The sequence below is a fragment of the Pomacea canaliculata genome, linkage group LG10 (assembly GCF_003073045.1).
Source record: "Pomacea canaliculata isolate SZHN2017 linkage group LG10, ASM307304v1, whole genome shotgun sequence".
NCBI lineage: Eukaryota > Metazoa > Mollusca > Gastropoda > Architaenioglossa > Ampullariidae > Pomacea > Pomacea canaliculata.
Window position 1 is genome coordinate 19,396,898 of NC_037599.1, and position 24,865 is coordinate 19,421,762.

A 24,865-nucleotide genomic window follows, 5' to 3' on the forward strand; every position below is an offset into this window, starting at 1 on the left:
GTGTAACCGCACACTGTTATATCTTCTCAATGTAAAGTTTGGTGGGATTTCATCGTCCACACACTGTAAAGGGCGTGTCCTGTCTGTAAACATGGACTAAACATGTTTGTAGCCATTTAATTCTCAACACAAGTACCCATATATTGTTTTCTCGGCGCTTTCGTCACAGGCCAGTGGATGCATGTAGAAATGGAAAAATCTATCATTCGAGAAATGAGCAAATACATATTTGCATGTATATATATATATTGTTTTGACAAACTGTTGTACAAAGGCAATTTGCCACATTTTCAGTTTTCTAGTGTCCCATACTGTCACACCGTTCTTTTTTTTCCTATTACTAACAACAAACTCAAAGTTGTCAATTGGAAAAAATATCATTCAATCAATCTACAAATAGGTATTTGTATATATATCTATATATGTTTGGACAAACTGTTGCACAAAGTTAGTTTATTACAGCTTCGGATTTACGGCCCCTGCCGCTGTAGTTATGAAGCCTAGTCCTAGCTCCGGGACGATAATGGGAACTCAAGATTATTTTGTATAAAATATAAAGAGGTGTCCAGACCCCTCAGATGTCATGGTTATAAAGTGATAGAAACATGAAGTAGTGCCCGGGGGTCTTCACATTGTTGTACAACTTTGGGAACCAGACGCCATTTTGACCCTGGGGACAAGACCTACCCTCACTTCATAACACCGACCCCTGGTGGGATGCTGTTGCCTTTCTGTTGCTCACTTCAAGGTTTGATGTGTCTGAATTGAGTGTGGCTACGGGTCATGCCCACATAATGATGGGTGGCCGTGTTGTCGTGATGATCCCTGACTAATGTCCTGTTTGTAGTCTCGTGTTTACCAGCTTTTCTCGCTCCATATGTTGTCTGGCTTGGTAGAATGAAAAACGTCACTGAGAGAAGGAGAGGGAGAGAGAGAAACACAAGAAAATATATCACCATAAAAATAAATAAATAAAGAAAGTAAATGCAAAATATTTCTCATTCACTCCTATTTGTTCACTCATTTAATTCCTGTTTGTTCACACATCATTTCAAAGACAGACTCCGGTGCATTTTCAGCAGAATTGTATTTGAACAAGTAAGCTAAAGCAAGACATCAGTGACACTCCTACTACACACCAAGTGCTAGTCATCTCTTACTTAGCTCACGGGATTCAGTTCTTACACTTGTCATCAAATCAGTTTCCTTGTGCAAGAAGCGAGCCCCGTGAGGAACCCTGCACTGACCCTGTACTAACCCTGACTTTTTCAGTTGCTAAACACAACACAAAGAATACAACACAGACAAAGTGGTTTACGAGTGCTGCTATCAATATACTTTATGCTCAAAGGTAGAAGAATCTCAAGAGAAAAAAAATGTATTCTGTGGAGAAGACAGAAGAACAGAAGGAAAGACAGACAGAAAGACAGACAGAATGCTAGAAAGGAATGGAGGAACAGACCAAGAGAAAAAAAAACAACGTCAAATAGAAGAAAACACACTAGAAGGTGACAAAGACTCATCATAAACATAAACCACTCATAAGTAGCTAGTAGGTGGTTGAAGTGGATGAACAGAGAGAAAAAGCGATCAATTAAAACCAGTGTTCTTCAATATGATAATAACAGTTGAGTAACTTTTTATGTAAACACTTTAAACTCTGGTAACTGAAAGACAAAAATACACAGAAGGAAACTGTTACACAATTAATTCAAAAACTTTCACGATATTCTGCTGTTGAAGTATGCACACTCACATTACAAGCTCAGCATTATAGTCATCTATACACCAAGAGATAAGAAGAGAACAGCTGGTGACAGCTAATAAGTGTGTGTATGTGAGAGAGAGAGATGAGAGAAGGAAGGACAGTGTGGGAGGAAATCGCAGGCAGTGATGTGGAGTCCCTTGTCAGGCCTGTGAAGATAAATGCCAGAGAGAACATCTCTAGCCACGGCAGTGCATGGCGCCCAGCGTATAGTAACCTTCCTCGTTAAAGTTACCTAGACGAAACATGCACAGACCAATCAGAACACATTTAACAAGCAGCGCACGCCAATCGGTGCATCCGTTCCACGCTGGAGCTGGATGGCGACTGGTTGAATCGCGGACTGGCAGCGCGTGGCTAACGAGGGCTGGGGAATAAGATGATCGCTGCAGAGACTTGTCGCATGGTGCTGCACAGGAAATTTTTCTTCTACTTGACACAAAGAATTTCTGTAGAGATGTTGTCTGATGTCCCGTATGTAGGTTTGTTTGCTGTCACTTCTGTCCGCAGGATCGCAGCATTCGTCGCAAGCACGTATTTGGTAGACAGCTGGTCTGCTTCTGCTGGTTCGCAGCGCTTTGCATAACAAGGTTTTTTTTTATTTCAAAGAATTTGGATATTGCATGGCAGACCGCTGAAGCAGAAGTTGACAAATCTTTTTCTTTATTTTCACATTTGGAGCAAAAAACAAAGAAAGAAAGAAACAAATAAACAAGAACAACACAAACAATAAACAACAAACAAATATACAACAACAAAATTAAACGGACAAAAATTGAAACAATAAAACAAAAAAAACAAACAAACAAACAAACAAACAAACCAACCAACCAAAGCAAAACAAACGAGTTTGCTCAGCGTCCAGCATCAGCTCCACGGATTTTCTTGTGAACTACATGTTTTTATGTTATAAAATAAAAACAAATACTCAGAGTGGCACATATTTAGTTCAAAGATAAAATAAAAGAGAAAGAAAACCACAGAAGACAGAGCAGTGAAGAGAATCAGAAGGCAGCGGTGAGCTGGCGAGTGGGACTGCCCAAAGCTTGGGACATGGAGAGAGCGTTTCGCGGATGCTGGAGCTGTGGTCTGCCGCGCATGCGTAGAGTTCGTTTAGCGCCATTCGAGCATGATCACCCAGCAACCCGCAGCAAGCCATTGCATGTAAGTTCGCCGACCGTGTACCAGCCTTGCTCTGCGCTATCGTCACCTGTTAGCGCCAAACAGACATGTTAGTGCAGCATCGCAATGCGACTAGTGGTATGAGATGGTGGGGAGAGAAAGAGAGAGAGAAAGAGAGGAGAAAAAGAGTGATAAATAGCATCATTCCTTGGAATAAGCTAACGCTACACACTCACAATAGTCCAGGATAATATGTCTACAACATTAATTAAACTCTATTCTGTCTACGTCAAACACTAATCTCATTAGCATATCTAAGCGGTTGATGATCTACAGTCACGTGACTGGCCTCAGGGCACCCGTCATCTACAGCAAAGATCAAGTTTGTGACTACGTGAGAGCATTCAAGTAGATGGCGGGTGGTCTGATTGGCTGTCACGTGACTTATGACGCCGTCACGGACTGGCTGACGCGGTCAGGCGGCCCCGTAGCACTCGACGGGCCCCAACGTGCCATAGCCGTCCTCCTTTGTCCACCTATAATGAAGATGTTGCTGTTGATTACAATAGCAATGACTCTTCCGAAACTGTGGCCCAGTGAAACATTCTTTGAGCAACTTTAAGTGAAGAAACGAAGCCTAACTCCTTTGATATTGGTGGTTGACAAACAAATGACATCTGTACCCTGTGAGCCCCTTAAGTAAACATGCTTCTGATTCGTAAATTATTAGTTCATTATTGAGCCGTCTGACATTTTCTATTTCTAGGTTAGTGACTGTATGATTGTTCAGCTGTCTCGCGTTGATTTTCGCCTTTTCATTTTTTAATTTTTTTATCGCTATTATGATTAGGTAAAAACAGTATAAGTGTCATGCTCGGTTATATAAGCCACCACCACCATCAACACCACCACACCACATCTTCCTCCTCCTCCTCCTCATCATCATCGTCGTCGTCGTCGTCATCGTCGAAGAGGGAAGCTTCCTCTCATCATCGAAATATCGTTGTTCGTTACTTCTATTTCTTAATATAATGCCGCTACTTCAGCAGATAAGTAATCTATGATTTCCTAGCGAAATATGTTACTGCAATGTTTGGGTGTGTATGTGTGTGTTCTTTCATTTAAAAAAAAACCGTTTTCTCCAATTACCAGCATCCAGTGCAGGAAGCAAGCACAGCTCAAGAATTATCCGTTAAGCTCAGATTAACCCTTTCAACACTATTCACCGAATGACCCTCGCTAGGAACACCAAAGAAAGGGTTCAAAATGTTCACCTGTGTCCCTGCCACGAAGGCAGTGACCGGAAGGTCCGGCTTGTAGGTCAGGTTCCCGCTGTCCTCCCGCCACACATCGTCGTTAGAGTCGCAGTTGCAGGCCAGATCACGGTCGGCACACGATGACGTCATTCCACATGCGCACTTACCACTTCCGGGTAAGGCCCCGCCGAAGTAGTCGGCGAGAGCCCCAGTCCTGGTTAGCCAACCAGTAGTGATCTGCAGAAAATAAAAACCCTCAACACTTTTATGTTAACTGAAGTAAAGTTATTTAAATAAAGTAATCAAGATTTGAATAGAAAACTAGAAAATATTTATGAAATAAATATACTTGGCGTTAAAAAATGGATTAAAGGTGTGACTGTAATGAAATAGATATTTGACTTTAAAATGAAATTTAAATATGGGAGGATAAAGGAATGAATTAACTTTGTAACCATGAAACAACAACAACAACAACAACAACAGCAACAACAACAACAACAATTTACATGGAAGACTAACCCTTTGGTTGTCATTCGGGTTATGAATGAGAGCAGCTTTGCATTCCCATCGAATGAATTGCATACACACAGCTGATTGGTCGATGATGGCCTTGACGTGTTCGAATGAGACATTGTATGTGATTGGCTGTTTGTACTCGCACGCTCCCTCCCACCCTTGTACCTGTGTGCGCTCCTCGCTGTCGTGCCCTGAGTTAACATCGAAAATGTCAAAAATACATGTGGAGAATCACAAACATCTTTTAAAGATGCAGAAATAAGGATTAATAATCCAGCGGGCCTCATTAAAAGACAGAAATACGTATTCAAAAGTCGTATAGAAGTATGTAAATGTATATACATATATAAATCAAGATATAGATATAAAAAATATGGAGCTTACAGAACATACCAATGTCCGAAAGAACCCAAATCGAGACATGGGCATTGACCGTCAGCTAAGATACCATTCAGGATAGTGAACAGAGTTTAAAGGAATGTAATTACTAATAATTAATTTTACTCTCAATGAAAGCAAAGTACTTTTTAGCTTTAACACCTACGTTTGAAATACCACGAAAACTTTAAAAAATGTGACACTCGCTGTTTATAATATTGAAACGTGGAGCAGGACTGTATGACATCACATACTATAAATACATTCGTGTCTGTCATTCTAAAGATCTTTCCACGCTGCACAATGCAATGTTGTTTCGTGGAGACAACTATTTCTCGTTCGAGATACATGTAACTACAATGTGAAACAAAGAAGGTAAAGATGGCTTTACAGAGAGAGAGAGTGTGTATGAAAAAGAGGCGGTAGGAGAGGAAAGGAGGGGAGAGAAGCAATGAAGGATGGAGGGAGAGAAGGAAGGAGCCTTTGGCTTCTTGTACCGATGACAGTAACCCCGATGCCCCCTTGCGCAGCCAGGTCACAGTAGACTCGAATAGGCGACAGTCCTCCGGTAGTGCCATCGGGGTCGATGTCTGCCATGGTGCTCACAGTCAGACCCTTGGTGGCCCACTCCGTGCACGTGCGGGCTAGGAGACATGCGCACACAAGCACACAGACATCATATATGCATATAAACACGCACAAACACAGCACTGTGTCATATATTTACAATTCTGTGTTGCTGTATTTGTTATTCCCAATGTATTTATTTGTTATTTCACTGTCAGCTGTTGTTGATATTAAATTTTCTGGTGGAGACCATATTGCATTGCACGTGCTTATAAGGCTACCCACTTCCCCAGCAGCTTGAAGCTGCTAGCCCTATATCCTGCTATATATCCGTACCGTAAGGCGTGCAGGCGAAGGTGTGACACGCGACCTTCTCGTAGCCGCTGCCGATGCAGGGGGCGGTGAGGTTGCCGTGCACCGTCAGGTCACACGCACGTGAGCGCTCGCGAACCCCGCCTCCACACGTCAGAGTGCATGTACTCCACTGTGTCCATGGCAACCAATTGCCGGGAACTGTTTGTTATCAGAGCGAAGGTAAGTTGTCAAAGTTGAACGATTCTGGTAGCTTGGAATTAGCAAAGCCAGTGTTTGCTAGTCCTGCTACTACTCGTCAACAACAGTTGCTCAAAATGATCTTCTAAAACGATTCCGTAAGAGGCATTACAAAGACAATTTTAATCTGTTATTCCAATGCACTGTAATTGACTGTCAGCTGCATTTTGATGTATTTACTATTCTTTTCAAAAGCAGGAGAAACCAAAATTACTCACTGAAGCTAAGAAAGATTGTTAAAATATTTTTCATCAATATATTAAAACCTTTTACTTATGAAGATGCTTACAGCAGCAGGAATCTTTCAGAAGACAGTCAGCAAGTCGTTTTTGTTTTAAGTATATTAGTACATGGATGTGAGCATTATAGAGGGATTTGTTTACAGCTTCTTTTGCAACTCGTTCACAAAATACTCCGAACAAATAAAGCTCACGATGGTAAAAGAAAATCAAACTATCAGTGATTAACGAAAAGCGGAAACAGAATTCTGAATAAGTGCATGTCGTTAGTAGATGAAGTGAAAGTGGAGAGTGCATCAAGGGTGTGTCAAAAATGAGTCCAAGAGTGCGGGTCCAGCGATTGTCGATGTGCAAAAGGCCTAAGACATGCAATCGAAGTGGGTTCGCGAGCTCTGGAGGGCATGCAGAACTGTATGCAGAAGGTTGAGAACCCTGAAATTACAGCATGCCTTTTCATAAAGAGAAGTACATTCTTGTTGATACTACAGCAATAGAATAAATATATAAAAACATGCCACCATAAAATGTCTACTCGAATTTTTCTCTACGCGTACTTGTTTAGAATGAAAAGGTAAAGTCTACCGAATATTACAGTGACAATAGGCAAGAACAGGCAATAGCTAAGTTTAAAGCTCATACTAAGCAAAAGCTAAAACTAATATAAACCTCCCAGAGGTGTTCGCTTCTACGAGAAAAAAAAAATGCATAAATTTTTACTTAGGTGCTAGCCTCAAAACAATGCTAAATTATAACAGCCAAAATTGTTTTAAAAATTTATGTGTAAAAGTTTAAGCCTCAAACATCCAGGACATAAAATAAGAAAAATAGCATTTTCAAAGCTGATGATACTAAAAGCCTGTTTCTTAAGTTATTGCATTTTTCTGTCGACATCAATAAAAAGCTAATTGTGCCAGAGATGCTGTAATAAAAGCATGAGACTGGATGAAGTAGTAGAAATATATTACTATTTTGTTATTATTTTTTTAATATAGAAATGTATACTATAACTATGTGCATGGTAAAAAGCATTATGATGAGCTATTATCTGACCACATAGTAGGATTTGCAAAGCGTTTAGACAAAAAGCCGGAGACATGAGTTTATCTTCCTTCCCCCACTGAATCCACACTTACTGGGGCACGGATTGTTCGCGCACCCTGTGCTCTCTGTTTTCGAGCCAACGCACGGTTGGCCGCCATATTTGGGATCCACGCATACTCGCGAGCGCAGCCGACTTCCGCCGCCACAAGTGACGTCACAGACAGACCAGTTGGACCAGCTCTGCCAGACGCCGTCAACTGACAGAGCATGAGTAATGAGAAATATTATATAACTAGCACCATCAACATCTGATCTTACCTAGATTGCTGATTGAGGTGATAGCAGAGTATTGGACTGTCATTGTCAGGATATGATCTTTATGTAGGAGGATGTGGTACAAATAAACATACTACAAGACGTTTTATATAATATATATATAATTTGCCAACACCCTTCCGTCAAAACACTCTACATTCAGTTACTTGCACACAGATGTGTTAACATGTTGTTGTCTTGAACAGCATGATTTGTATTTTAATTCTGTTTTCATGATCTGAAATCTTACTTGGACAAGGGTAGGAGTTGCAAGCTTGAGTCTCATTGGCCACGCCCACACAGGTCCGCCCTCCGTAGAGAGGCGGCTGGCATACACGGTTTCGCCATTGGCTGCCACCACCACACGTGACTGTGCACGTGCTCCAATCGGCCCAATCGTGGAAGTATCCATCCACTGAATGACAAGAAGCTTGACACACTTAGAAACTGACACAGACACCCAACAATTTTCCTGATCTCACTAGTGAGTAAACTTTCTTTTTGATTCATACAATAAATAAGGCGCAGCTACACATGTTCCCAAAAATGGATTTAAATATGTCAGAGATTAAAAAAGCATAAATATAATGAAAGCAAAGGGAAAGAATTCAGTGACCCAATGTACAGAACCACTAGTAATGTTCTTGACCTCTGAAGGTTTGTGTTCAGCAAGTTTGCAAGAGGCTGAAGGATAGGGCAGGTGTCACAAATTTCTTACTCTGTTCTTAGCTCATAAATGGGAATCTTCGAGAAAATGGGGAGTACATGGCTTTAACAGTTACTTTTGATATGAAAGTGCTCGCAAGAACTATCTGAGAAAGAGTGAGTTCGCTGTGTTTACAGTTATATGAAATTTGTGCACAATTCATGACTAAAATACTGTTTTCTTTTTCTAGCTATGTGCACGAGTAATGCAATCAACTATTTACTTACTCGTGTCAAACTGTTTAACTTTTTAGAGTTCAGATTTTTAAAGACACAGAGTAAGAGGAGGTCTCTTAAATGGCTCATCCTGAGAAATACATTATATCTAACAGGACCGGTAGAAATGTATAATGCAGTGTTAAGATAAACTGACAATACAAAATAATGTGCATAAATAATAAAATGCCAATAATAACATTCCAAGAATAATTCGAAAAAACATGCTGGTGATAAGTGTGTCAATAATCTCAAATAACAATGTGCCACTAAAATAAGGAAGTGCCGATTGTAATTAGCATTAATTGCAGTTTGTAAACACCAATTATCACAAAATAAAAAGACCAAATGTGAAGCACAAACGCAGATGAGTTTCAGAAGTAAAGCTAGCCAAAGACAAAAAAACTTTATGCTTCTTTCCTTAGAAACCTTTGACTCATCGTTGAGTGAGCTGAGAAAGCTAAATGAAATCCTCCTTCATCTCGCTTTTTACAGAGTACTAAAGATTTCCAAGATGTCCTGCTGGTAACTCTCTGTTGACCATACTCACAGAAGTATTAAACTCTTGAACTGTACAAAACATCGGACAAAGGGAGGTACATGCGGAAGTGTTAAAGCTCGCTTTCTGCGCATGCTCTGCAAGCTGACTGTTAGTACAAAGACTTGCCACGAAAGGTTAGTCACAAGGTGGCAGGATCTCATTTGAGGTAGGAGCACATCCTGGAAATCACTTTACAATCAACAGTTTTAATGACTTTTATAAGCACAATCTCAACAAACTACAAACATTTGCAAGACAACGAGAACTATACACAAGGCAAAGGAACAAAATAATAACAACTGTTGTCAGGAGATGCTCAACCCAAGTAACCTCCGAGTTCTAATGGTCCACGTGTTCTTAGAATAGACATTAAACATGCACTGTCTGGGAATTTGAAAAGAACAGGTTAATACGTTTGTCACGAACAGTCTAGAAAACAGAGTTGCATTTTCATAGACAAGCTGAATATCACGAAGACTCCTAAGCCTATGCACACAATATCGAGAGAAAAAAATTTACACAGAGAAATATTTATGTAAATACACATGAGAAGCAAACATTCAAATGAAAAATCAAGATAAAGAACGAAAATCCCCGATATAAACAATGTAAATATTATAAAGAAATACTCATCCCAGAGACAGTAGTAGTAGTAGTCACCGAGCTACTGAACTGCTTGTAAAACTACAGTGCGCATGCGTACAAATACTGCGATGACGTACCAGGACAGGGGTGTATGTTACATTCTTGCGTTTCATTGGCTGGACCAGAGCAGTTCTTGCCGCCATACTGAGGCTTGATGCACGTGCGACTTCGTTGCTGAGTCCCACCTGTCGCAAGTCAGCGAGAGCACTCGCTCCATGCTGACCACTCCCCGTAGATTCCATCCACTGGACAAGAAACACATTCACCACAATCGTCAGCCTCAGATTAACGGACAAAATAAAAGCTTTCCTTTCCTTTCACATCCGTTCCTTTCACAGTCAGACAGGTGCTACAAGGGACTTGTACTTTATATAAACCTAACATCATGGCTGCACCACGGCCTTTCCATCTTACACATTGACACTGTTGTTGTCGCGATCGGATGTGGATATCTGTAATGGCGCTGGTTAAGAGATTATTATCCGATGTCTAATGACCTCTGACATAAAACATAAAAATGACCCCAATGGTGTTTTATGCCATAAAAATGAGATGGAATAGATTAACAACATGTTGACAATTATTGAGTTCTTTCTTGATCAATCTGTGGATGAAAGAAGAGATGAACGTCGGCTTTATTAATGGAGGGATTCACTGAAGCTCTCTTTTCAATATGACAGACTAATAGGAGCGGTTATTATGAGGTGAGTTACAAACTTTTCATGGCGGAGGCTGTTCAGGTTAGATTTAACCGATTTACTGATTTTATTTCGCCTTTTATCATGGAATAATATCAGAATACATCACGCAGGCACGACTGACAGCCCACGGCTACATACTAACACTTAGCATGACTTAATTATTATATGAACATTTTAATTGATTGTTAGGGGGTAGCATGAACCTTTATGGGCTGTGCATTCAAACCTGAACTCCAATGAAATAAATCTCTTCCTTGAACGCTTTTGATTTCTGAAAGTCTGCTTTGCACACACACGCGCGTTTGCTTCGAAAGTGGCGGGAACTTCGCACGTCTCACTGCGCATCTCAGTTCGCGCAGCCAGGAAATGACCAGCAGCGCCACGAGGTGAATGCCGCGTGTTCGAAGACAGTGACCATTTTGAAGAAGTAACTCTTTAATGTTCAGAGCTTATTTTACGCTGCTCTAGTACAGTTATTTTTCTTAAATAAATGCCCACGTGAACAGTAAAAAAAAAAAAAAAAAAAAAAAAAAAAATGAGGTTTGAACTCCAGAGCTGCAAAACAAAACCCTTCTGTTCGCGTTTCATCAGTTTCCTCATCTGGAAAAAATAGGAACTGGACATGGGAGTTGTAAGACAACATAAAATGAGAAGCATTATTCTATTCAAATAATTAGCCATAATATACAATGTTTCATAAGCTTGGATGGTTTGTTTCATGGCGACAGACCTGGACACGACTGTTCGCTGCATTTCCGTGTCTCGTTGAAGGCGCCCTGGCAGACTAGTCCTCCATAGAAGGGACCCACACACGTTCTATTTCGCCATTGGCTACCGCCGCCGCATGTCAAAGTGCACGTGGTCCACATTGACCAATCGCTAAAGACACCATCGACTGTAAATATAACATTTAGGATGAGACTATGTGCATGCACGTGGTGCTTCGCCATGCATAATGACATTTTGCTCGTCAGTCAGTGCGTTTAGACAGCATGTAAGAAATAGTGGAAAAAAGACTGATCATGGTTTCATTTTGATTATTTTTCGTTTCGAATTAATTTGAATTTGATTTGGTAGTTTAAATTTACTGATTTTAAATAAAGACTGTGCGACAAGGAAAATTTGATAAAAGAGTAAAATATTCTGATTTTAATTATTGGTTAAATGAACTGATTGTAAATAGTATACAATAACAGTTACTCGCGTTGATATCATTGTTTACGATTTATTTACTATTATGAAAGCGCAAACGTTAGTACGGGTAGAATTCTGTCTCAAAAGCTGCAAAACTAGGGAGACAAGAGCATAATGTTAAACATTTGTGCAAGCTGTTAATTGTAGCTCATTAGCAAGAAAGTCTGGATTAGTAAATGCAGACGAAAGAAAAGTATATGCAAATCAAAGATTGCAGAATTGTTTTCATTTTTATGTTAGTAAATGCAGACAGCAAACAATTTTCATTTTGAAGGTTAGTAAAAGCAGGCAGGAATCTTTATTTACGTTAGTAAGTGCAGACAGAATGACACTGCCAGGTACAGGTTATTTATGACATGTGTCATCATCAGTCACAAATAGGTCAAGTGCCGGAATGTAAGTGAATGAAATCAGTGCCTGCTACAGGACCGGGTTGGGTGTGGGTGGGAAAAGCTGAATTCCCCCAGCGCCTTCGAGCGCCCACCCTGGCATATCGCGTATCAAGTCGCTGAAATCAAGCAACACTGGCTTGCCGATGAACCGCAGCTAAAACCTCATTCTCTAGTAATGATGATCTCCCTTGCTCTACAGGCAATGGGACAAGGAAAGGGAGACCACTCGCTAGGTTTTTGCGCGGATAATACCAAATGATGAAAAATAAATAAATAAAATAAAATAAAACCCAGCTTGGCGCTGATGTATTGATGTAGTGTACATGCAATAGAAGGTTAATTAAATCCTGTAATCAACATCAGCCAGCGACGTTCACTAACTGGCCGTTAAGTTGGTTGGAGACACAATCGTGAGACAAAGTCTTGTGGTACAAATAATTCTGACGCCATTTTTGCTCCTTTCAAAATCTACTGCTCATGCTATTTCACCAAACAAATCAAAAATATTATTTCATCTGAAACCTCAAAGAGACATATTGTGTTAATTTTCCCCGTGTACATACATATAAGACCAGGAGATAAAAAATGTCTCAACAAATCACCAGAAAGCGACGATACAGCATAAGCACGACAAAAAAATAAAAAGTGTTAGTTCGTGTGAGCAATTTCATTTTCAAATATCATCGCCATGTCTGTTGATTTTCGCCAGCTTGGTGCAAGTGCAGCATGAGTTTAAAAAAACTGATTTCATTTTCAAACATTCTAGATGCACGAAAGTATTTCAAAGCCAATTAGTTTAGGATTAGCTGTTTTCATGTCTTCACCCCATACATAAAAGTGTACATACACTTCGTAGAGCGGACAGGACTTAGGGGCAATTTTATGTACGGGAGGAAGACTGAAATGATCGTGCTCCCCACTTCCAATGAAACACATCATCTAAAACTGAGAGGGCATACATTACCCCCAACAATCGACAGAATACAGCAAAGGCACAAATACGAGTGTTTAGTAATGAAGTTAAGGGGTCATCGGGAGAGAACGGATGGAGGCCACTGATCTAAGCAAGCCAAGTGGGTGGGATGTACCCGGGCAATTCTGTGCATTGCAGTCGCGCCTCTCCGCAGTGTCCCCTGTGCAGTTGCGACCGCCATACTGAACACCCACGCATTTTCTCTCCCTTTGCTGATGGCCCCCGCCGCAGGTGGCGCTGCAGTCTGTCCACACTGTCCACGGCTCCCAGACCCCGTCCTCTGAGAGCGTCAAGGAGCAAGACAGGTATACGATTATAACTAGCAATATTGGCATTAGGTAAAGTTTGTTAGTGGTTTCATGTAGAACAGATAGGTGACGAACAGGACAGTAGGGGTACGCTGGGATAGATAGGGCAGGTAAGGCAAATAACTGGCCTCAGAAAAGTAAAATAACTGGCTTTTGGCAAAGCAGGTAAGTAGCTTGAGGCTAAGGGTCGTATTCATGAAATGAAAGTAAGTCATTACCGTGGGTAAATGAGAAAATTAAAGAAAATCGTCTTGTTTCCGTAGTAACGACGTACTGTCCAGACCGTGGATTTTTTATTTTGTTACTGTACCACAGGGCATCTTTGCCACTGCGTGATGACTAAAATCCAGGAGGTAAGCGACATCCGGGGAGTCTGGTCGCCGCTTAATACTAAAGAGACAAAAGACGCTTGAGTATCCACGAAGATAACTTACCTTCGCTTCACGAATACGACCCCAAACTTTAGGCAGGACAGATTGGACCACGACAACGACACCTACACCTACAACAACCCCTTCCACTACTACTATCATTGCTACCACAAAGTGTGTCTCTACAAAGCGCTGGTACCTACTGGGACAAGCAAGCAAGCTGCACTCTCGTGTTTCGTTGGCTGGACCTGTACACGCTGCGCCACCGTGGAAGGGACCTATGCAGACTCTTGCTCGCCATTGGCTGCCGCCGCCGCACGTGACACTACACGCAGACCACTGTGACCAAGTGTCGTAGACGCCATCCACTGTTATTGTGACCCACACAGCACGCAGTCATTGCTGGGCAATCATCCCCATAATCTTGTATAATTTAGAAGCATCTAACAGCTGCTCGTTCTAAAATTTAATTTTGTTTTTATTGTTGAATGATTAATTTGTTACTCAAAGGGAGATAAGGAGATTCAATTATCGTATTACGAATTATACGCAAAAGTAACTGCTATTGTTATTGAAAAAAAAATATAAACTGTCTCGGTGTTTCATAGGCAACATTATATATATAAACTAGGACTTTATATGTTGAAATTATGTTAAAATGATTCGGGAAAATGAAAGCTAAAAAAATGGACAGCTGGCACATAAGAAACAGATAAACGGAAAATGCAGCAAACATGCATGTGCAGAAACACGTAAAGACACAAGAAAGGACAAATAAAAATAAAAACTAAACTAAAGGCACTTTGTGTGATAGATTGCAAATTCTTCCCAAAATAAACGATTTCCTTTAAGAAATTGCCAACCACTGTTGTTTGTAGTTATTAATTTAAGAGGAAAAATCCTGCTTGTTAAATGCTATTATCTCGAATCCTAGCCGCTCCAAACATTTATGTTGATGTGAGATTTGACCATGTACCTCTGGGTGTGCAATCACGCTACTGTCCCGTTTCCTCTTTCCTCAAATATTTAACAAATAATATTCTTTAACAAATATCTTCCTTCATAACAGACTGTCGCTTTTCTCGTCTGAGCTAAAGAACACAGCATTAATTTATATAATGTATTTGAAAAATAGAGATATTATAAACTTATTTTTATCGAGCATTTCGGTAGCATTGTCTGCTGCATTGAATTAAATGGAATAATGAAAATGAATGTCACAAAGATGGGCAAATAAATAAAATTGTAAGCCATCGCGGTCTGCTGATTTGCTGTTTACCCTGGAAGTCATGTGTCTACAACTTAAAGACTCGTCTATATTTTACCCAAGTGCCAACACTTTACAGAATTGTCTAAGCTTACAAATTTGTTTATTTATAGTTTACTGATGTGTCTATCGTTTATGGGTGTGTAGTCTGCACTCAACAAAACTGTCTGTATTTTAAAATTAAAGAATGATCGAACAGGTACTTAAGCGTATTTTTGTTTTTTGTTCTGGAGTAGTACTTTCGCGGCGCCATATATATTGTTTGCAGCGCAGATGACTTGACGCCAGTACAGACCTGGACAGCTGCGCACGTTACACACTTGCGAGTTAAGCGCCTGCCCTGCGCATGTCTGTCCGCCATGGTAAGGCCCCACACAACTGCGCTGCCGCTGCTGGGTGCCCCCGCCACACGTGACGTCACACGCCCCCCATGCGCTCCAGCCGCTCCACACGCCGTCGACTACAGAGGACACGTGACAACACGTGACATGCACAAATTCCGCAACAAATATTTGCATTTATCTGCCTCAACACATAAGCTTCGCAATAAACGTTTGCATGTATTTTTCTCAACAAAATTTTTAGTCAAGCTTCGCAATAAACATTAGCACTGGTCTCCACACAGAAAAGTTTATCTGCATTTATCTGCTTTACCATAGAAACCATTAATACAAGTTCCCTTTAACTGTCGCCGGGTAGCGGGAAAGGACAGCATCACATTCGCGCCAGCAGCATTTTGAAGAACGTGGGTAAAATGCATGGAACTGGATTCTGAGTTACCTGGGCATGACTGATTGCTGCAGATCCTCTCTTCTTTAAAATCGCCCTGGCACCGTGCACCGCCGTCCACTGGCTCCACGCAGGTGCGTGATCGCATGCTTGTGCCCCCGCCACAAGTGGTCGTGCAAGATGACCAGTCCCCCCATACGCTCCACGCACCATCAACTGCAATGACGACCAACATGACTAAACATTATTAAACATTAAAACATGACTACCTTTTACCCCCTAACTACACGAGTGGAAGAAACAGGAGTATCAAATGCAACTCACCTGGACAAGGTGTGAGGTAGCAAGTCTCAGTCTCGTTCAGGTAATCTGCGCACGGAAGCCCGCCATAGAAGGGTCCAGCGCACTTCCGGTGACGTGTGCGCCAACCTGTGCCACAGGTGAGAGAGCAGGCGGACCACGCCTCCCAGTCTTGCAGCACGCCGTCCTCTGCCATACAGCAAGTGAATCGAGTATCAAGACATTTCACCAGAGTCGAACTATTCATGCAACAAACAAATCACTTCTCGTTCTTTGAGTCCTACCTAGCAGCATCCTGTTACTTTGTTATGTCACGTGATTTGCTGGAGAATGGCCACGCTGTGCTCTCGGCGGTGAAGGCTACATATACAATCATAAAATGCTAAATATATATATTTATAATTGTCGACACCACATGTTACAGACAGCACCCTGTTTCATGGCCATCTCCCACATTCCTTCTGTGAGGATCAATAGATATCATGTGATATTTTATAGAAAACTGATTGGTTCTTTTTCTACAGCCAATCTGAAAGGGCGCAAATATTTGAAGTTTATCTTTTATGAAATTGTTTTTGATTGCAAATAGTCAAAATAGTTGCCACTCTCTACATAAACTTTTCCTTCCTGCAAATAAAATAAATGTCTATATATATATATTTTTCTATCTATTTGAAGCGATTGTTTTTATTCAACATCTCCATAATTATGCACATCCTCCCCATCAGGTCTCTTTGTGGTATAAAACAACCAGCCCCGCTCCACATCCCCTAAAACCGGAACAGGACACGAAATTTGCACCAAAAAGCAAACACTTGGTCCCAAAGGAAAACCTCAAATATTTGTTCCTTTATTCTTAATCAGTAATCCGTCGATGTGCATATGTATGGACTTTCGTCAATCCTTTTGTCTGAGGATGTTGACACAAACAGGATAACTGTTACATCTCAGCAAACATTTCATGTTGTTAATGTTGTTAATGAAGAGAAAAAGTTGTTAGTATGTATAATAAGGGGCGAAACTTGTGAAATAAATTCGACATGCTCTACAGAAAAATGCTCAAATCTTGTTAGTATGGCAGTTTCAGCAAAAGACTATAAAAAAACTAACAGTTGTTTCTAAAATGAAGGTAAACAATCCGGTCAGCAAGCCTGATAATGCGTGATATGAGACATTAATTGAAGTGAACTATTCTTTGAAAGAAACAAACGAAACCAGCCTAGTATTAATTCCAAATGCTGGAGTGCTTTTAGCTATCTGCACTGACATTTTGAGCACTAAGTTCTATATAAGTTGTGCAATGTTATTGCCCATTAGAACTAATTTTAATTTACAGATTATTACAGTCCCACTAACCCGATAAAAACAAGGAAACCATGGAAACAAAAACTAACTGTTCCTCTTTTTGATTTTAGTTCTAATTTTCTGTGAGGTAGTTTTAATCAGAAAGTGTTTGCAATTTTAAATTTTTTTTCTGTTCAACCATTTTTTTTAAACAGTCTCTTCCGTCAAGTAAATCCTCCTCCTCCTCATCCTCCTCCTCATTCTCATCATCAATCATCAATCATCATCGCATACTTCCGAAACACTAAAACTAGCTTTGTAAAACTAGCTCCACATTAAGGAAGCCAGGTAAGATGGCCAATGTCAAATTTAAATTAAATATTTCGTTTCTAAGGAGGAATAAGTGTTCTTATCAAACTATACTATTTCAAGGATAGCAACATGTTAATTAAAACAAACCGGAGCAAAATGATACACTTCGTTTGTATTGTGAGGGTGTTTTTGGATGCAAAGGTTCATTGTAAATAAACCAGTTCTAGTTCAAAGTACATGCCATAGTATACAGCTTTATGTTTATCACCTGTTGTATCACGTGTGGGTAAAATGTGGACTGGCGAAAGTATAGCAGGACAAGGGCTCAATGTGACGAAGACTTGGAGTGATGCCATCCATGGCTGGCAGAACATCGGACTCTGGGTACATCTGAAATGGCAGGCACTTCACAGACCAACAATATACTTCTGCTGAGTAAGAATTTAGTTTATACGATCAGCAAGGTCAACAACATACTTGCTTAGCAGAAATTATTTATAAATACATACGATTTTGATGTCAAAGTATTTACAAATCCATATGATTTCGATGTCCATGACATTTTAAAACAAACATACTTTCAGTCAACTTTTGATGCACAAAGTGTACTCCAGGAAAAGTTAAATAAGGGAAGTAATCCTAGTCGCAAAAAGTTCTTCACAAAAATTTGCGACGTTGTCTCCCTTTAAACATTTGTATAGCATTGAGTGGGGGTGGTGGGGATCAGATGTTTGTCATCTAGGAATTCTCACAGCTGTCGACCCTCAATGTGCATCCTAAAACAAGATTTAAAAGATTTTGAACCAGCAAGTATCTCACACGGCCTGACGAAACAAGAATAAAATATGTCGGAAAGAAATTTTAAAAGTTCAAGTAACTTACATGATTATTTCACCAATGTCTCTGAGTGGCGCCGAGAAGTGTTACTGGATAGGCTGCTTGACAAAGAAAGTCACTTCAAGGAAGAAATTATGGTTAGTGGTTATCCTACAGCTGGTTGTTACGCCGGTGTCCGTTAGCTTCCTCGCTCTATGTTCGCGCTAGTGTTTGTCCCCCTGTTTACACCTACTTTGCCGCTGCCGGACTTGCCCTAACGGTGAGGTGTGACCAAAAACAAAAGACAGGTGCACGGTGTCAAACACTCTAAACTTAAACATGCATCAAACCCAAAAAACAAAAATATGAAGCGGAACATAACATGGCAGTGAACAGCAAAAGAATTGATCAAGAAACAGCGATGTAGGAAAAATGCAGACTGCATGTTTGCATGGGGCATGGAAAATTCCAAAGAGAGAGACACACACACATACACGCAAACACACACACATACACACTGTGGACATGCGCACAAAGACCTGGCTGACAGGGCGCCGCAGGAGGTCAGAGACTTACTTGGACATGGACTGGGGCTGCAGTACTCCGTGTCTTGCCATGGACCTGTGCAGTTGGCGCCCCCGTAGAATGGTCCATTGCACTTCCGATCGCGCATGCGCGTTCCATTGCCACACGTTTGCGTGCACACGCCCCAAGCGCCCCAGACGTTCCAAACGCCATCAACTGCGCAGAAGGGAGATAGTCACGTGGTCGTGAGAACGGATTAGTCTTCACACTGCAGTTATCCATGTGAACGTACTCCGCACATACAATGTTCACTGCACATGTGTGTTTGTATGATTGTATGGTTGTGATACGGCATCACTATCTACTGACCTTACATCTTGTCAAGCACATCGAACTCGTGTGTGGAAATGCGCTATACAATAATAATAATTATAACATAGTGTTAGATGACCCAGAGATGGGGGTCATCGTATAACATTTGTCACAAAGTATGCTGTAGACACAAGTAGTTTAATTATGCTATAATATAATCGGGTGTAAACTGTCACATGTATTATTTCCCTGCGTGGATGCGATCTGTGACATAGATAAACAGTAAGAAATCCCACAGGCCTCTTGCCTCTGGGCAATAAACGTCACTTCCGCTGTATCTAGTCCTCTAACCTCAGTACCTTCCTTGATAAATGAAGTCTCCTTTGCTTACAAATAACAACATGAAATGGAAAGATCAACTGTATTTTTTTTTCGTATTTTTGTAAATGTTTATAATATATTTGAATTTTTTTCCCTAAAAATTTGAAGATCTTTCTAAATATTTAAGCTGAAAAGTGTTTAGTTTAGAAATGTTCTGTACACTCGCTTCTGGATAGTAAAGTTTTATTTATACTGTTAACGTCACCTGCAAGAATAAAAACATTTACTCAAAGTTCAAGTGGCAGTGCTGAAGCAGTACCTGGACACGGGTTAGTATTGCAGTCAACGCTTTCTGTAGCATTGCCCAGGCAGACTGTGCCCGCATGACCACTGCCGTAGCACACACGGGCACGCGTCCGTCGTCCTCCGCCACACGAAAGAGAGCATGAGGACCACGCTCCCCAGTCCATCCAGAGGCCATCGACTGCAAAGGCCGGCATCCTCTAAAGTCAGACATCCTGTTTCATTCCCAATGGCCGGGTAAGAACATAAGTATCGACAGCAAGAAATGGTGGCCAAAGGATGTCTGGTTTTAGAAGGTTTAATGTATTTTTGTTCTGGATGATGTAGGGGGAGAGACAAGACTGTTGCTCCGTAGGTGAAACCTACAGCCATACCAGACAGCAAAACTAACATGCAGCTGGCTGTGAGGTTTACTTACAGGTTAGTGTTAAGTGTGACTTTAAGCTATATCCTCAGGCATAAGCCATTAGATATAACTTTCCAGCAGCAAAACTTTTATCGGAACCCAAGTATTGAAACAAAAATTTAAATAAAATCTCACAAAATATCTATATCCACACAAACGTATCTTAACTAAAAAATAATTTAAAATTTATTAGTATTTTATTTGAAAAACTGATTGAGTGACTGGCTGGCTGCCTGAATCAGAACTCAGGACTCACCCGTGACTCAGTCAGCCGACCTACTTTGTGTGCTTTGGTTATACAAGTTCTCTCGGGCTTTCACGAATTTCTAAGAGTACCTCCAAAATCCGCAAGACACATTGAATGGCTTCTTTTTGTAGCTTAAGAATGATGAACAAGAACAATAATTTTTACGAAAAATGGCAGAGCAGGAGGAGGGGTGATGTAAAGAACTATATCTACATACACTGTAAAAGAAATTTATTAGAAAGCGTCCTTATAAACTTTGGGAAAAATATGATTGCATGTCAATAATCTATTGATGTCAGTAGTGCTGTTAGTTCATGGCTGTAATTTATTTATTGCTATGTGGTGTAATTAAATTTATTTACCGACATTACATAAATTCAAGCTCTCTAATATTAAAAAACTAGTAAGAACTCTTAGATTATATTCTCAGCCCTGTGCCGTTCCTGAGACACTGTGTCACTAGCACCAAGTCTGACACATACCAGGACACAGTCTGGGTTGGCAGGTTTGAGTCTGGTTCACCTCCCCGACGCAGGGGGCGCCACCGTAGAAGGGGCCATCACACGTGCGGTTACGCAGTTGGACGCCCGCACCACACGTGACAGAGCACGTGTTCCATTCAGACCAGGTCTTCCACACGCCGTTGACTGCAGAAGATCGACAGAACAAGGGGTCAGAAACGACGAACAGTTCCAAGACTAATAAACATTGTCATCGTCATAACCCTCCACAGCTTGTCTAATACAGAAAACATCAGGAGGTAGGAGAGAAAGTTTGTTAAAATAACTTACTACAGTTTTGAAAATGTGTTAGCAAGAGAATTTCTATATCTGCAACACCGAGAAGAGTTTGAATAATTTTTAAAAAAGGGAGCCGTCGTAGGTCGATGGTTAGTGAACTCTACCTCAAAGCAGAAGGTTACAGGTTCGAGATTCACCGAGACTTTCCCTCCGCCTAACCAGTTGATGGGTACCTCGTGAGACGATCATACATCAAGAAAGCTATAAGGTGACAGCGATTTTGTAACTACGGTAAATAACGGACACTGCCACTGCGGACACAAAGGTAAAAGACCATATACCATTTTTTTTTTACCTTTTATATTAAATACCGTAATCTGATTTAGGTAACTTTTTTTTCTCAGTTATGTCCATCGCATCTAACCAATCCTCATTTACTGTTTTTACTGTCACCACTCCCTTTCTATCAAAGTTGTCAGTACAACAACCCCTCCCCCCATAAAGCATTACTCCAGCACGAGCCATGACGTCATCACACAGGCAATCATGTTATTTCCGGTATAAGGGTCTGAGAAATGCACGGTTAATTGCCTCGCCTCGGCCACACTTCCGACTGAAAATCCTCCCGCTGTCACGAAATGTTTTCATTATTCATCGAGCGTGGATTGAAAAACCAGAAGCGGCGAAGAAACAACATGAATAATTAATACATTCGCTCTGCTGTGGTTGCACCACACCCCGGAACAGTTATCTTTCCATAGTAACCGAAAATAGTCTTCCTGACTAGACACGGGGCTAGCTTTAAGTTATCGTTATAAGTCTGTTAACTTTTACAAATATTTGACATCAAAATCGTTTCAAATGTTAGTTGAAATGTTAGATAAGTTGACAATTTTGCTCGCGAGCAAAGTGCAACAATTACTAAGTATAATGCTAAAGTGAGGACTTTTAAAATTAAGTTCATTAAACTATTTCAATAATGTTTTAATTATAGCTGAATGGACATTTTCATGTCTTTGATTTGTGATTATAACTAAACCAGAGAGAGAAAGACAGAGAGAGAGAGCTAAAACAGAGCAACAGTCCTGCCCTTTGTGAAAGAACACCTGTAGACTACAATGAAGAATAGAGTGCAACGAGGGAAAAAGAAAAGCCAACGGAGACTAAAGCTAGCATGCAAGTTGTTATCTTTATAGGAGGTATAAAGCTATGTAGACAGGATTTGTGAGCAACAAGTATACATCATGGCACCACAGTCTCTGTAAGCTGTGTGAGGGAGGCAGGGTGGACAAAGGGTTGCAATGCATTCTACACTCGGACCAAACCAAGCAAACCCTCGCGTTCTGTTTCCGTCTCGACAGAACCAGAACTTGACCAGAACACAAACACACATAAACTGAACAGAACACTTTAGCTTTAAGAATCTAAAAACCGTTTAAAACGTGCTTCGTAATGTTCTACATTTTTTTAAAATAAAAAAAAAATCAAGATTAATTGAAAATTTCCAGTCAATGGGTACCCACGAGGGCATGGATTTTGTCCGCATATGCGGGTTTCCATGGAAACACCGACGCAAGGGCTGCCTCCATGCAAGGGGTTGTAGCACTGCCGCACACGAATCTGTTGCCCTCCTCCGCACGTGACGTTACAAGTCTGCCACTGTTGCCATGGAGCCCACTCGCCATCGACTGGGCATGCGCCAGCAACCACGTGACAGCAAGAGCAAAGGGCAGAAGTCGAAGAAGAGTAAAGCAAAGCAGGAGCAAAGCAGAGGAAATCAACAAAATGGAGGGGAAGTAGGAGTTTTGAAGACGACATTAGGAGTTCAAACGACATTTAAATAGGTAATAGTAACACGTGACACAGAATTTAAAACAGTTGCATAATATTACAGTTGGAGGAGATCCACAAAGTACACACCACAGTAATCTGACAGGTAGTGAATGAGGACTAATATATCTCCTTGAGTTTAACCACAATATGTAAACAGGTTACACATGATGTTACTGTTTAGTAAATATATTTATTGTGTTGTGAATGTGTCATGAATAATTTGCTGTTTTTTACTGAGACAACTTTGATAGATGTGGTCTAGAGTGTGTTCGTTAAGAAATAGAAACGGAGGACATGAAACAGAGGTATGCAAGGTACCTGGAAGAAATTAAAAAACCACAGATATTGGAAGAGATATACAATGAGAGAAAAAATAAAAAGAAAGAAAGGGAGACGAAAGGAAAAGAAAATTAAGAGAGAAAGATCAGTCTATTCATCTCACAACACTGATGTATCACAGGAAGTTAACTTGTTAAGCCATGCACAGTTTTCAGAAGCATCATGGGAATGTGTATCTTACACAGAGCACACCAAGCTCCACCGAAAGCGGAAGAACAAGTACACACAGCGTGACCTCTCACCTGGACAGTTGAAATCGTTGCAGGCTCCCCATTCGCTGCTGCTACCCTGGCATGCACGTCCACCATAAAACGGCCCAACGCACGTGCGGTTTCTGGACTGTGTACCGTTACCACAGGTGAGTGTACACGCACCCCACGCGCCCCACTCGCTCCAAACACCGTCCACTGTGGAAAATCAGATCGGCCATCATAGGTTTGCCTCCTGGGTGACTACTTACCTCCACTTCATGATGGTGACCCTGGGTTCTTATTCCGCAGCTTGTCCTCTATGTCAAGAAAAGTACTCTCTCCCTCTCCAACATACGTCATATTGCAACAAAAACAACAACGATGATGATGATGATGAAGAAGAAGATGACGATGACGACGACGACGACGACGACGACGACGACGACGACGACGATGATGATGCAAATATTACTATACTATAAGACAAAGTTTAGATAACTATTAGTCTACAGCAGCAGTAGATATTAGGGTCAACAAGGACAAAGAAGAGTGACGCAAAGAGAGAAAGAAATGGAAAGAACGAGAAAGGGACGAGAGGAGGAAGCAAAGGTTATAAGGATCTTCACCTCACCTCCCACAGTCAACTCACCTGGACACATCCGGGACGCACACTCTTGGGTCTCCTTGCTGTTCCCGCTGCAGTTCTTGCCTCCGAAGAACGGTCCGCGACAAGTCCGGGAGCGACTCTGGGTTCCGTTGCCGCACGTGGCGGAGCACGAGGACCAGTCAGACCAGGGATTCCAGACTCCGTTGACTGTGTGGCAGCAGTCATGGCAGTGAAAAGTTCGCTAGGTATCAGGTTTAGTTTGCTTTCGTAACTACACGCTATCCAGCATGCAGCCATCTTGGTGCCAATGAAATCTCTAGATTAGCGAGGGTTTAGTCTACTACAGTCAAGTGAAAGCGCCATGCAGCTCGCATGCAAAGGGTTAACTAGCTTTGCTTGTATGTCTAGTTTTTTTTTTTTTTACTCCTTTCCTCAGGCAATTCGGAGGTTCTATCAAAACGCAGACAACTCAAAGGCGGGTAACTTCCCTTTTTCTTTTCTTAACGCATTTTCTTAAATTTCAAAAGCTCACC

The 24,865-nt window shown here is 41.1% G+C and overlaps 1 protein-coding gene across 11 annotated transcripts in view; it reads right to left on the reverse strand.

Moving 5' to 3' along the window:
• Nucleotides 1-1,082: 1,082 nt before the first annotated feature.
• The window catches only part of LOC112574070 (A disintegrin and metalloproteinase with thrombospondin motifs adt-1-like), a 32,072-nt gene continuing 8,289 nt past the window's right edge, over nt 1,083-24,865 (reverse strand). Inside the window, exons 9-22 of one of the 11 annotated variants that reach the window (XR_003101341.1) lie at nt 24,375-24,539; nt 23,777-23,941; nt 22,886-23,050; nt 21,105-21,269; nt 19,986-20,150; nt 19,085-19,249; nt 16,121-16,285; nt 15,848-16,012; nt 15,363-15,527; nt 14,004-14,168; nt 13,237-13,401; nt 11,293-11,457; nt 9,939-10,106; nt 8,036-8,169 (exon numbers count right to left, since the gene is read on the reverse strand). Coding sequence is in view for 6 of the 11 variants with exons in the window: in XM_025254898.1 (XP_025110683.1) it covers nt 2,715-2,975; nt 4,162-4,380; nt 4,666-4,853; nt 5,538-5,684; nt 5,944-6,120; nt 7,532-7,696; nt 8,005-8,169; nt 19,085-19,249; nt 19,986-20,150; nt 21,105-21,269; nt 22,886-23,050; nt 23,777-23,941; nt 24,375-24,539 (2,312 nt within the window). In the remaining 5 variants the exon portion in view is untranslated. Of the gene's footprint in view, nt 2,001-2,630; nt 3,424-4,161; nt 4,381-4,665; nt 4,854-5,537; nt 5,685-5,943; nt 6,121-7,531; nt 7,697-8,004; nt 8,170-9,938; nt 10,107-11,292; nt 11,458-13,236; nt 13,402-14,003; nt 14,169-15,362; nt 15,528-15,847; nt 16,013-16,120; nt 16,286-19,084; nt 19,250-19,985; nt 20,151-21,104; nt 21,270-22,885; nt 23,051-23,776; nt 23,942-24,374; nt 24,540-24,865 lie in introns of those variants that run through there. The other 10 variants (XM_025254899.1, XM_025254898.1, XM_025254903.1 and 7 more) reach the window with 10 other exon arrangements.